Source organism: Drosophila albomicans, chromosome 2L (assembly GCF_009650485.2).
Source record: "Drosophila albomicans strain 15112-1751.03 chromosome 2L, ASM965048v2, whole genome shotgun sequence".
Lineage (NCBI taxonomy): Eukaryota > Metazoa > Arthropoda > Insecta > Diptera > Drosophilidae > Drosophila > Drosophila albomicans.
The window spans coordinates 18928755-18940665 of NC_047628.2; the positions used below are offsets into that span (position 1 = coordinate 18928755).

General features: G+C 34.1%; 2 protein-coding genes and 1 long non-coding RNA gene across 5 annotated transcripts in view; 1 reads left to right on the forward strand and 2 right to left on the reverse strand.

Moving 5' to 3' along the window:
• Window positions 1–11911, reverse strand: part of LOC117565489 (ring canal kelch protein) — a 60647-nt gene that overhangs the window by 24858 nt on the left and 23878 nt on the right. The window contains exon 6 of one of the 3 annotated variants that reach the window (XR_004571883.2): window positions 4415–4484. The exons of 1 other annotated variant lie outside the window; for it this stretch is intronic. Coding sequence is in view for 1 of the 2 variants with exons in the window: in XM_034244595.2 (XP_034100486.1) it covers window positions 4418–4495 (78 nt within the window). In the remaining variant the exon portion in view is untranslated. Of the gene's footprint in view, window positions 1–4414; window positions 4496–11911 lie in introns of all 3 variants that reach the window. One more of the 3 variants, XM_034244595.2, reaches the window with a different exon arrangement.
• LOC127565281 (uncharacterized) lies at window positions 2650–3324 on the reverse strand. Its single transcript, XR_007954651.1, has 3 exons — window positions 3229–3324; window positions 3038–3170; window positions 2650–2947 (listed from the first exon to the last, which is right to left on the reverse strand). It is a non-coding gene; the product is annotated as an uncharacterized LOC127565281 (long non-coding RNA).
• On the forward strand, window positions 5021–6006 carry LOC117565495 (uncharacterized). Its single transcript, XM_034244602.2, has one exon. The coding sequence runs from the start codon at window positions 5076–5078 to the stop codon at window positions 5406–5408; it is 333 nt and encodes a 110-aa protein (XP_034100493.1). The 5' UTR covers window positions 5021–5075; the 3' UTR covers window positions 5409–6006.

An 11911-nucleotide genomic window follows, 5' to 3' on the forward strand; every position in this document is an offset into this window, starting at 1 on the left:
GCACGCACACGCATACACATGTTCACATACACATTTGTGAGGATGACAGGATGCCGTCGTTGCCAAGTATCATTATGTGACACCGTAACTAATTTCATTCTCGGACAGCAACGTTGGTGGTCTATCCCCGTTGCAGATGTAAAGGACATCGAGTATCCTGCCATACACAACAGCATTAAGAACAACAAGTTTGCGACTAAGCGAACAGCTTTTGCTCATTATTTATTAATTGGTTTTAATGTTGATGGAAATACGAGTAGTTTGTTGCACTTGCTCCATAGTTTCTTGCACAATTCAATTAATTTCCACATGCAGCAACAACCAGCAACAAGTATTTTTTTCTCTCTAAATAGTTTGAATGATGCATATATTAACTATTTGTCTGCCATACTCGATATAAATATTTCAACATAATTTTAATTAACATTACAAAACTACTCTAAAGGGTTTGAGAAGTGGTCGGAATTTGTGTGGTTGGAACTTTGGCATTTTTCAGGTGAATATTTCACATTTTTGTGCTTAGCTAAAATCGAATTATAAGCGCGATTAAAACAGCGAGAGGTGCTCTTTAATTAAAGAACTTAATTGCGATTGTACTGAATATTGATTACAGAATTGGTTTATAAGTATTTGTATTAAACATGTTTTAATTTAAAACGACAATAAACTAAAAACATTATCTCTCGTTAGTTTCGCTGACTATCTTTGTTATCGAAGCTCATAAATAGAATGCCAAGTTGCTTATCAAGAAAATATATTATATACACTGGCAGTTTTCTTCAAATAATCAGACTCTCATTGCAAAAATATTTACACAAAATGCGTGGTTGAAATGAAAATACATTTACTCAGTTTACTGCGGGTCAGAAGCGAAAGAAATAAAATTTCCATTTTTTATTTAAAATGTGCCTTAATGTCAATGCTTATTATACTTGTTCCCAATTAAAATGTAAATAAACCACAGCAGGAGTTGATTAATTTGATAACCCGAAATCCAGTCTACTTTTTACAATAAATTTTTATTTCAATTAAATCAATCAAAGAAAATGTTGCCCAAAACTTTGTAGAAACTCAGTTTTAACTTTTTGCACCCAAAAAGAGAACAACCTAAAGAAAAGGCATCACCCACTTCACTACCCACCCATAAGAAATGCAAGTCTCATTAATTTGGTTGGCTTGCAATTTAAAATTTAGTGCAGATTGTCGGTCCCCCAGTTAATTAACACCTGTGTGTGTATGTGTTACCGAAGCAGCAACCAGAGGCGACTAGCTACCAGAGGGGTTTGGTTGAAACCAACCACTTCAGTCACACTTTTGTGCCGTCGCCGTGTTCGCTGACGCAAAGCGGAAGTGGCACTTTGGAAGAAGAAGCCGACGCCGCTGCTGCTGCTTTTGTTGCGGCTGGCGATGCTGATGCTGCTGCTGATGGTGCTGCTGCTGCTGCCACCAGTAAGCGTATCGAAAACCGAAACTTTTGATGGAAAAAGTTTGCAACAACAAACGCATTCTGGGGCCAGCTTTGGCGTCCTTAAAACCGTCAAGCAGCAACTTGCTATAATTCTCGCACATTGCCTCATGAATTTTGATTTTTTCTCTCGTTTTTTACTTATTTTTGATTTTATTTTTTTTTTTTTTTTAAAGCGCTGGCTTACATTTGAATAATGAGCTTTTGCTAGGTGTAAAGGTAGGCGTGCTTTAAGCCGTGGCGTCTAAACAAATTTATGCCTAGATAAGAGCATGTCCAGGGCACTGGGGCTAAAACAATTGAAATGTGCGAGATGCAGCACAACTTTTGTTTGAGGGTCGCGACCAAAAGTGCTACGTGAATTGTGGCTCTAGAAATAATGGCAGAGTTCAGGCCTCGACTATGACAGGACCACCATGAAATACGACGGCCAAGTTGCCCAGCCACGAGAATTCTGGTTAGTTGCACTTACATACAAGGCTAAAGGACCTCTCTCCTCGTAATTCATAAGCAGAGAGCTGCACTGCGTTTAATGTATGTGTGTGTTTGGTTGCTGTGGGGCCACACATTATGCTTTTGACCAACATGGAAAAGCCAGCAGCCGCTGGCAACAAATTGAATTGACTGTCAGCAATTCTCGAGATTTGGCTAATTGCTCAACAACATCAAAGGCAAACAACTACTTAAAGCTGACGCTGAAGCTGTAGCTATAGCTGCAACTCATGTCTGTTTCCGTCTCTATCTGCCCCAACATCTTTTGCTCTTATGCAAATGCGCAGTGGCAACAAAAACTTTGTCACAAAGCGCAAAAAAAAACCGAGGGAGAGAAGGAAGACGGACCAGAGGGAATGGCGGCAAGCAGAAACTGCAACAGGGGCAAGTTTTTAACTCAGTGGTAGCCGCAGCTAGAATGCTGATGACTTTGGTAACAACTTAAATTGTTTGGCAGCACTCACTGCAGATACTCTTGCAACGAGGGCAAAGTTGAAATGCGTTTAGGGACTGTCGATTTGTAAGCAAACTGCTGCTTCTTCTAATACTATGTCGTAGTGTCAGCAATCCGAATATATATAGTATATATGTATATAGTGAGCAACGTCAGCCGTTTAAGCCAATTATACCGTCAACTTTAACTTATGACTGCAATATCCCAAATGCACACAAATTGTTATCATACTTTACAAAATTGCTGTCAAAGCTTTTTATTTGTCAAATGTAAAAGAGTTTCATTTGCTTTAGTGCATGTTATATTTAATATTGTTGAAGCATTTTAAAGTTCAAATATATATGTTATTCATGCAATCTTCATCAAAAATTTGCTTATAATATAAAATAGTTGTTTATGATAAGAAGTTTTAAATTTAAAATATATCTTGATAGCATTTGAGTTTCACAATTGATGCTTTTTCTTATAAATAATAATAAATTTCTTTTCACTTAAGCCACTTAAAATAAAGAATAGCATTGAGTTTAGTTTGCCAGCTTAGAGTAAATGTAAGTGCCCAATAAAATAAAAACAATAAATAAATTATACACAACACACAACAGAATTCCCAATCGAGTCCAATTTACCATTGGATTAGCTGGCCTGCAAGCAGCCAAAAATTGCCTCTCCTCGGGTAACTGCATTTCCTCTTCGAATTGAGGAACGTCGATCACTGTCTCTGGAATGCTATGATCATCCCACAGCACTTCTCTACTTTCCCTAAAGTAAATGCGCATTTAGTTGACTATTTACACACAACAAATTTGATTTGATTTACCGATTAGACATTTTGAAGAATCAAAATCCGCGACTCGACGTTGTTGTTAGCCTAATGACAATGAGCAAACTGATCCCAGAAAACAAAAGCGTAGCTGACCAAAGACAGCAACGAAACATTATGCTGAAGTCAGCATTTGTTATTCTAAGAAACCATTGGCCTCCCAGGAATATATTTTCTGAATTTGTATGTACAACCAACAAAGTTGTCAAACCAAACTTATTTAAGTGCTTGAGACCATTTAAATATCTAATTATTGTAAAACGTAAATATATTGTAACATATGTAAAAGCAGCACTTTTGTTATTAGCTTAATTGTAATTCTATTTATTTGAAATTATGCAATTTAATTTAATTCCAAGCATCAGCAAAATACATTTTTACTCTTTGAGTATTTTCAATGTGTGAGTATTACGATTTAAAGCGGAATAATGTAACATGAACTAAGTGTAAAATTCCATATCATATGCAGATGACTTTAACTCTGCTTTATGATCTGATAAGGTATTAATTTATGATGACAAAATAGTTTAAAAATTTCACAACTGTTTCATAAATGAGAAGAAATATAATTGTTTCATTACTCAACCAAAAAAGAGATCTATTTATCCAATTTATTCTCCAGGGTATTCTGATTTCCACTCTCCATTTTCAACATTATTTACATTTCGCATATATATTAAGCTAATTATAAATTTGAATATAATTTGCTGGGGGTCATTTGACACTTTCGGCATGAGAAATTTACCGAAAAACACCAGTTGCCGGCACTGTGACATGTTTTATTATCTAACAATTATACAGTGTTTGCTTGTAGTTTAAATCAATACATAAACATATTTAACATATTTGTATTCGTTAGAAATTTAACCATTAAAAATACGATAGTAAATATCAACAGCAAATATTGTTACAATGTAAACAGAAAAGGCATTTGTTTAACTATTTATGTGTTTGTAAATGCGGCCTTTAAATTTGATCGGTTTATGTGGGCAAAGAAGAATAAGTTGCAAGGGAAAGCGACTAAAAAATACTCTTTAAAATTCATAAGTCTCGAAGTATGGGTTTATGTTAAAGCATTTTGTACATTACACAAAATAACTAAATGAATGAAATGAATTTAGAGTAATTGATAATTGAAATTGTTGGAATACAAAATTAATTGTCTCAAAAGCAAATCGCTTACCCATCAAAATATGTTTCTCCAGCTTATATGAGTCATCTGCATATTGTGGTATTTGACTTCAAAATGCAATCTGCAAATATACTGCATAAGAAAGAGCAGCGTCAGAAAGATTTTTGTTTATGTTTACTTAAATGAATTGTAGTGGAGAAAAAGAAACTTTTAGCGCGGGAAACTGAAACGCATTTCATTCATGATGAAAGCTAACGACAACAGTCAACAAAAAACCCATAAAATCAACAGTTTTGTATACAAAATATAAAGTTGTCAGTGATACAGTAAGACTTTTTTCTGGCTGGTCAGAAAATTCCAACAACGAGAGAGAGCCACAAAATAATTGAAGTCATAATTGATAAGGTTGCAGTTTTGAAAGACTCAAACGAAGAATATGTGCTATAAGTATTCTCGCCTTCTCACTTATCTTATCTGAGTCAGAAAAGCACACACACTCAACACTCAACACACAACACAGTTGTTGAGTTGTTGTTGCCAATTAACACCTTTGTGCTTTGTGATAATGAGGCAGACAAAAACTGCTCACTGACGACAGAAACTGGTCGATTCGAATCGTTTTTGTTGTTGTTGTTGACTTACTGTTGACTGTTTCGACTGCCTGAGAATTGTCGCTGCTGCTCGATTAGTTGAAAGACGCACGCGTTACGGCATGGACACAGACGAGAAGATGGCGGCGGGCACATCGTCGGGCCACGATGAGATCGATTTTACCAGCGGCTACGAAACACAATATCGCAAGAAATACAGTCCATTGAAACCGATCTATGTTCCGCCACCGGATAAACGCAATGCCTGGTTTCGCAGTTGGCCAACGATACTGATGATCATCTTTCTGGCCAGCGTATTTCTCCTTGGCACTATTCTACTGGTGGTGCAAGTCTTCACGACGAGCGTGCTGCAAGTGCTGCTCATTGTGGCTGCCTATGTGGCGATAGCAGCTGTCATGATCTGGATGGAGGTGCAGAGCATCAAAGTGCGATGATTTCTTCTTAGTCATCCAACCAACGTCGAACAGTGTGACTAATGTGACGAAATATATCATTTTGTCGGGGAACATTTTTAAGTGTTGTGTCAACTTATTAAATATTATCATATCGGAATGAAAAGACTTTAATATAGTTAATACCAATGCCAAATAGCGTTTAAATACTGCGAAAAGGAAACAAATACTGTATTTAGTATTTATATAATACTATAACTTTGTCGTGCTCCTGATACGATATGTGTATGTGTGTGCGTGTGTATCTTATGTACAAAACCTGTTAAGTGTAATCAAACCGTTTTTTTACGACCAATAACTGAAGCAACCAACACATAAATAAAGAAAATCATATACAAGTATATAGAGTGTGTTCTCTTTATCCGTTGTGCAAGATAAGCTAAATTCAATTGAGACCTAAATCAATATTAGTTAGTTAGTTATTGCATCGAGTGACAATGAAATATAATTGGTAACACAGCAGAACTCTCGACACTGAAGGTCATCGAGCACAAAAATATAAACTCATATATAGACACTTATACAACAACAATAATTTATTGCAATAAAAATAAAACTTGTGAATCAATGGCGCAAACCACGCATTTATTGACTTTTTATTTCCATCGAAAAGTATGAGAAGTCGCTGAATATTTAAAAAGAATTTTTTTACCACAATATTGAGAGAAAAATTGCCATCCATCCATAAAGTTCACAAAGAATTCAAAAGTTTAAACTCTCGAAATTCTATGACGCATTTTTGTTTTTATCTACGAGCTTACTTTAATAGCTAACAATTGGAATTGGAGCAATTATAAATTGAGATTGTTTATTGAAATTCCACTTGATTGATTGGGTTGGGTAATCTATCAACGAATTGTAACAAGTTTATTTAGGTTAATTCAATTAGCAAACTGAATTCATTTAAATTGTTATGTATTGCATTCCCTGAACTGAAAATATCTGTTGCACTTTTTGCTACTGCATCAAACGTAATTAAAAACTTGCAGCACCATTGAGTTGCTAATTTGTACACACAACTTTTGACATGCACTTGCAATTCGTTTTCACTTTTCACTTTTGTTTTCGAGAGAAGAGCAAAAGATAACAAAGGCAAATCTCATCCTTTAGAAACAAAATAGTGAACGCGTTGGGGCATTAAACTTTAATTTCCGCTGGCAGAAGACAGGACGGGGCAAAAAGCTGAGTTACCTTAATTACTCTTTCTCGTTCTCTCAGATGTCGAGCCATGCTAATTATTTGCAGTGTGCAGTACATGTGGATTACAATCTCACTCTCTCTCTCTCTCGCTCTCTCTTCTTTCTCTCTCTCTGGTTTTCTTTCTCCTTCTGCTAGACCAGACGACGACGCCGGCGTATTTAATTATAATGGCAGAGTGCGCTTAGCTTAAGCATTAATGCCATTTCCGTTTGTTGACGGAGACGGCGATGGCGATGGCGATTGCCGCGCACGATGAGCGACAGACTCGGAACGAAGGATATTCATTTTGTGGGACCAGCTCAAAGAGGCGTGGTCCTTTGTTTTTCTTCTTCATTTTTTTTTCATTTCGGTGCTTTTCTATTTTTAGCCACTGCCGGGATAAGAGTGGCTTTCTAATTAGACGCTTGCCATGGCCTTTACACATAATTTTTCTTTGACTGTGCAAAAGATTACGTTGCATATTATGGGTCAAACCTTTGGCATTGCTTTCGTTTAAAACCGTATTTCTTTGGTGTCTACGGCTAATTAAAGTGGTTAATTATTTGCTACAAAATTGTACTAACAATTAATTATTTTTTAAAGCTTACTTCCCATGATTTTTATTTTGGTTTATTGATTGAGTCAAAAAACAAATATTAAGTTCATACGAAATACGAAAAATTCAATCAATGCCTTACAGCGTCAGAACATCTCTCTTGACTTTAATTGAACAATACAGCGTCAGAACATCTCTCTTGACTTTAATTGAACAAGTTTTTTTCACAATTGTAAAAGTTGCACATATTTTCCAAAGTATTTCATAATCGAGTCTACATTTATATACGGCTTCAGGCATTCATTGATTTATTGCTGTCCTGCCACTTGACCAATATGGTCGATAAACGTTTTATGGCAACAAAAGCTGACTGTGTTTCATTGTTTTGCGAAGTAGTTTTTTATATGCGAATATTTTTTAAATTGTATGCAAAGCTTGAATAATACACAATAGTTGAATGCAAAAGTAAATTGCACAATAAAACAGGCTTCAAGGAAAACAGAGGAAATACTGTTACTCCTTTTATTGGCTGGGAAAATAAATCTAAGGCTTAAGTAAATCTTACTTGAATGCTTTTTATTTAGCTACTCAAGTGCTGGCAAGCTCAACGTTAGACTAACTAAATGGAAAATTGTATCCAAGGCATGCAATGAGTATTTGAAAAGTCCTTGAGAACTAAAGACTCAATAACAATGAGAATATATATGAACATATAATATAATATTCGGTTTGTATGTCAACATTTAAAATAAATAAAAACAAATAAGAAAGCTGCAGTCATGTGTGCTTGACTGTTAAATATCCGCTTCCCATTTGAAAAAAAGCTAAACAGTGCGGTATTATTCCACAGAATATACCATATTAATATACCGCAAAAATACTGAAACATCCCGAAGAATATATTGATACATACATTTAAAACATATCATAGAGTACAAAATACTAAATTATACCGAATAATATATTTGGTATATTGATATTGTCTTACATTCAAAATATACCATAGATCACAAAATATACCACATTGCTAGCCAAAGCCACGAAGACCCGTAGTAAGTAGGACTTTCTTTTTAAACAAAAGCATTTTTTAATTACCTTTTAGAATTTTTATCTGATCGCATCTAAATTTTCAGAAATCACATATATTGACTGCTCATAATACTGTTCTACCTTATAGGTAGCGGGTATAAAATATACATTCACTTTAGAAGCCAAATTTAAAGCAAATTTAATTACAAAGACTGTGTCAATGAACGCAGCTTATTTTGAAATGAGTTCAAGCACCTCTCAACGTACTTTATGCATTCCATATTAAATTGTAATCATATTGTTTTATCAGCTTCATAACAGATTCAATTGATAAATCGTGTATATGTATCAATTCCGTTTTAAGCAAACGTGCAAACAAATTTGATTATAGACAGATTGTATACACAAACCTACACGAATAAACCCTTAGTAAATATTTTATGTTAATAATGTATGTAAATTATGCACATACGGAATGTATTTTTTATGTGTTATTTTTTTCCCAATAAAGTGACATGCCAAAAGCAAAAAGGCGACCGCAACACTTTCAATTAGAGTAATTATTTTTTAAATGATTCAACACAAATATGCTGGTAAATATGCATTTTGTAATTAGCATTGAAATGCTTTAAACGTAGTTTAAAATTTCAGAACAGTCGTCGCGAATGAGTTAGCTGTATTCATTCAGATTAATTGAATACAAGCGCATTTGAATATTCAATTAAGTTCAACTGCCAATTTGTTGTTAAGCTGATGCGGTGCTAACCGAAAAACGTGAATCATTCGCAATGAAAATAAACCCATTCAACTCTTTCTCGATTTCGTTTTGCTATCATTCATTCGTCTAGCCAAAAATTTGCCAATTTCAGCTCAATATTCAAGCACCTCTTCAGGCCTTTTCAGAAAAATGAGAAATGTTCATAAATTTTCAAGAAAAAATACAAAATATTATATATTAAAAATATTTAGCCAAAGACTCATCACATGCAAAGATTAAACCAGTTTTCAAATATCAATATAATTATCAAAAATACTTTTTTTTTAAATTTATTTAAGTTTATACAAATGTTATCTTTATACAATTTTCCTCGTATATTTATTTCAATTAAAAATTTAACTAACACTTAAAAATCTTTTCCAGTATTTTTCCCAGTTGTATTTTCGTAAATTGGAGCAAAACCAACTCAAATCAAATCTTGTTGATCTACATTCGTCAACTTCCAAACCCAAAACTGAAAAGTGCAAATACGACCAGCTGAATAATTGTACTGCACATATATATACTATATATAGTGTATTTGTAACGAGTAACGAGCATGTCAAAGCATTTTGTGACATCTTTTATTTATTCTGTAAGCCCGAAAATGCCCGAAAAAGTCAAGAGTACGCAAACAACGTGCATAAATTACCACAAAGAGACACGTTGAGCATCAGACTTTCTACTGCTCCAACGTACTGTGTATATATGCAGATCAACCATAGTTCTCCACTGCAATGCAAAAATGTGTTGAAATATTAAAACGAAAACAAAACAAAAAAAAAAAAAAAAAACATCGAGTGAAAGAGTGAAAGAGAAAAGACCACACTGCAAAATTGTAGCCAAATGCAGATGAGCTGCATTCTTTCTATGGGAAAGTTTTTGGACACTTTTGTGAAAGCCTAACAGGCCACTTTAGTTTTAACCGCAAAGTTTGCTGTGTGCTCCGACCTCGTTGCACTTTTGTGTTGGGCATTGGCCTTTCATGTCATTTAACTATTTTTAGTTTTTTTTTTTTCAAACTCTCAATACCATGTATTAGAAATGGGGTATTTAGTTGCAACATTTTCTTTAATTCAATTTCCGCTTTCATCATTTTTACATCATCGACGAAGCTAAATCTTTGTTTAAGCTATTTTCGTGTGTCCATCTGTCTATCTGGCTGTCTGTCTGTCCCTCTGTAAGTGTGTTCATCTGCTTAGATCTCGTAGACTAAGAGCTAGAAATATATTTTTTATCGACAGAACTTATTACATTTAAAAATTTGTTTTAAAGAAAAAAATCGAATAGGAAGCTTTATTTAAAAATTTGATATAGGCAATAACAACAACAGTATTTATGATTTGGCTGCGATCAGACGAAAACTGTAAAAGTTATTACTGAAATTATTTTGTTCGAAAAAAAACGTCAACTCCAATCGGGTCTTATTTGCTTTGGCTGACAAACTGATATATTTTGACCTCTATGGTATATTTCGAATGTAGTACTCTATCAAAATACCAAATATAGTCTTTGGTATATTTTGTGTGTAATACTCTACAGATATTCCAAATATATATTTCGGTATATTTTAGCATTTTTTAGTATATTTTTTAGTATATCTATAGAATATGGTTTTATTTAAAATGGGTAGCTGGTATCTCACAGTCTAGCTCACTCGACAATAGTTTTTGTACTGGTAATTTCTGCTTCTTCATCATCAACAGAATATATCTCCTTCTTGTGCAGGGTATCATTAAATTTAGCACTCTCATTCATGTTTGTTTTTCGCTCTTATGCTTTCTATTTGGTAGCAAATCGCAAGGACAATTGTGTCCAGCACACTGTTGATTGCCAGCGCCAGTACAATGGGAATCTATAGGAATACACACACACACCAAAAGTGGTCTGAGTGTGTCCATGTCTGGACTATATTTATTTAGATTTAAGTCAGTGGCGCAAAGCATAAGCTGCTCCTAAAGCTTTAATCTGCACGTTGAACACATTTATTTGCATATATAGCTTCATCTATGAACAATAAGTATTCCAACAACGTTTGCCTTGGCTTTATTTATTTATTCTCTTCTTTCGTATTATTGGCTTATGTTCGATTATTCGAGTGTATTTACTTTTGCCCTTTTTTCTTGCAGCTGCATTTAATAGCATGAAAATTAATTTGACATTTAATAGTATGTTGCATTGTTTTCTACCTGACACATGGCATATTTGTTTATTATACCCTATGCTCATTAAATCCACAAGTCGAGTATATTTGCACGTCTAGCTTCATAACTATGCGATTAATTCCTGCACATTAAAGGGTATTTAATAATCGCTCGCTGCGTCTAGGTGTAATTTACCTTGTTTATTTATTGTATTAATGTTTGCGAAATGCAAACAAATTGAGCTGGCATATTTTATGCTCGCCTTTATTGTCACGTGTCGGTTGCCAATGATGCCAGCATATTATATTTATGAATAACACAAATAAATCAGCCAACCAATGGCCTGTTAATGTGTTAATAATTTCATGCAGTTGCCGTTTCGCTTGCGCACACTTGATTAATAGACAATTGCAGTTGCAATGTGTATCAAGAAATCATATTAAACAGAAATTAAGGCAAGCAAATTCCTAAACATCAACTAATTGTTTAAACACGTAAATAATGATGTATTTGGTACAAAAAAAATTGACAAAATAAACAGGTAAGTTTTCCATGCTAAATCATGTTAATTAATACACTAATTTATTGAATTTTGAAGCGAGTTAAATTGATGGTGAAAGCAACATGGTCTGTTAATGTTTTTAACTAATATGAGTTTACTTTATATTTAAATTAAAATAATATAAAATAAATTATTATTTTAAGCATTTACTTTTCGAAATTATGTTTAGTAATATTTACAAAAGTTACTCGCTGTACACCGCAGCGTATGCGTGTTATTTTTTGTATGCTGGCAACACTTAAGGTTTGAGTCTATGCT

Excerpts from the sequence above, each read along its gene's own strand:
- LOC117565495 (XM_034244602.2), top strand. The coding sequence starts at position 5,076 with ATGGACACAGACGAGAAGATGGCGGCGGGCACATCGTCGGGCCACGAT.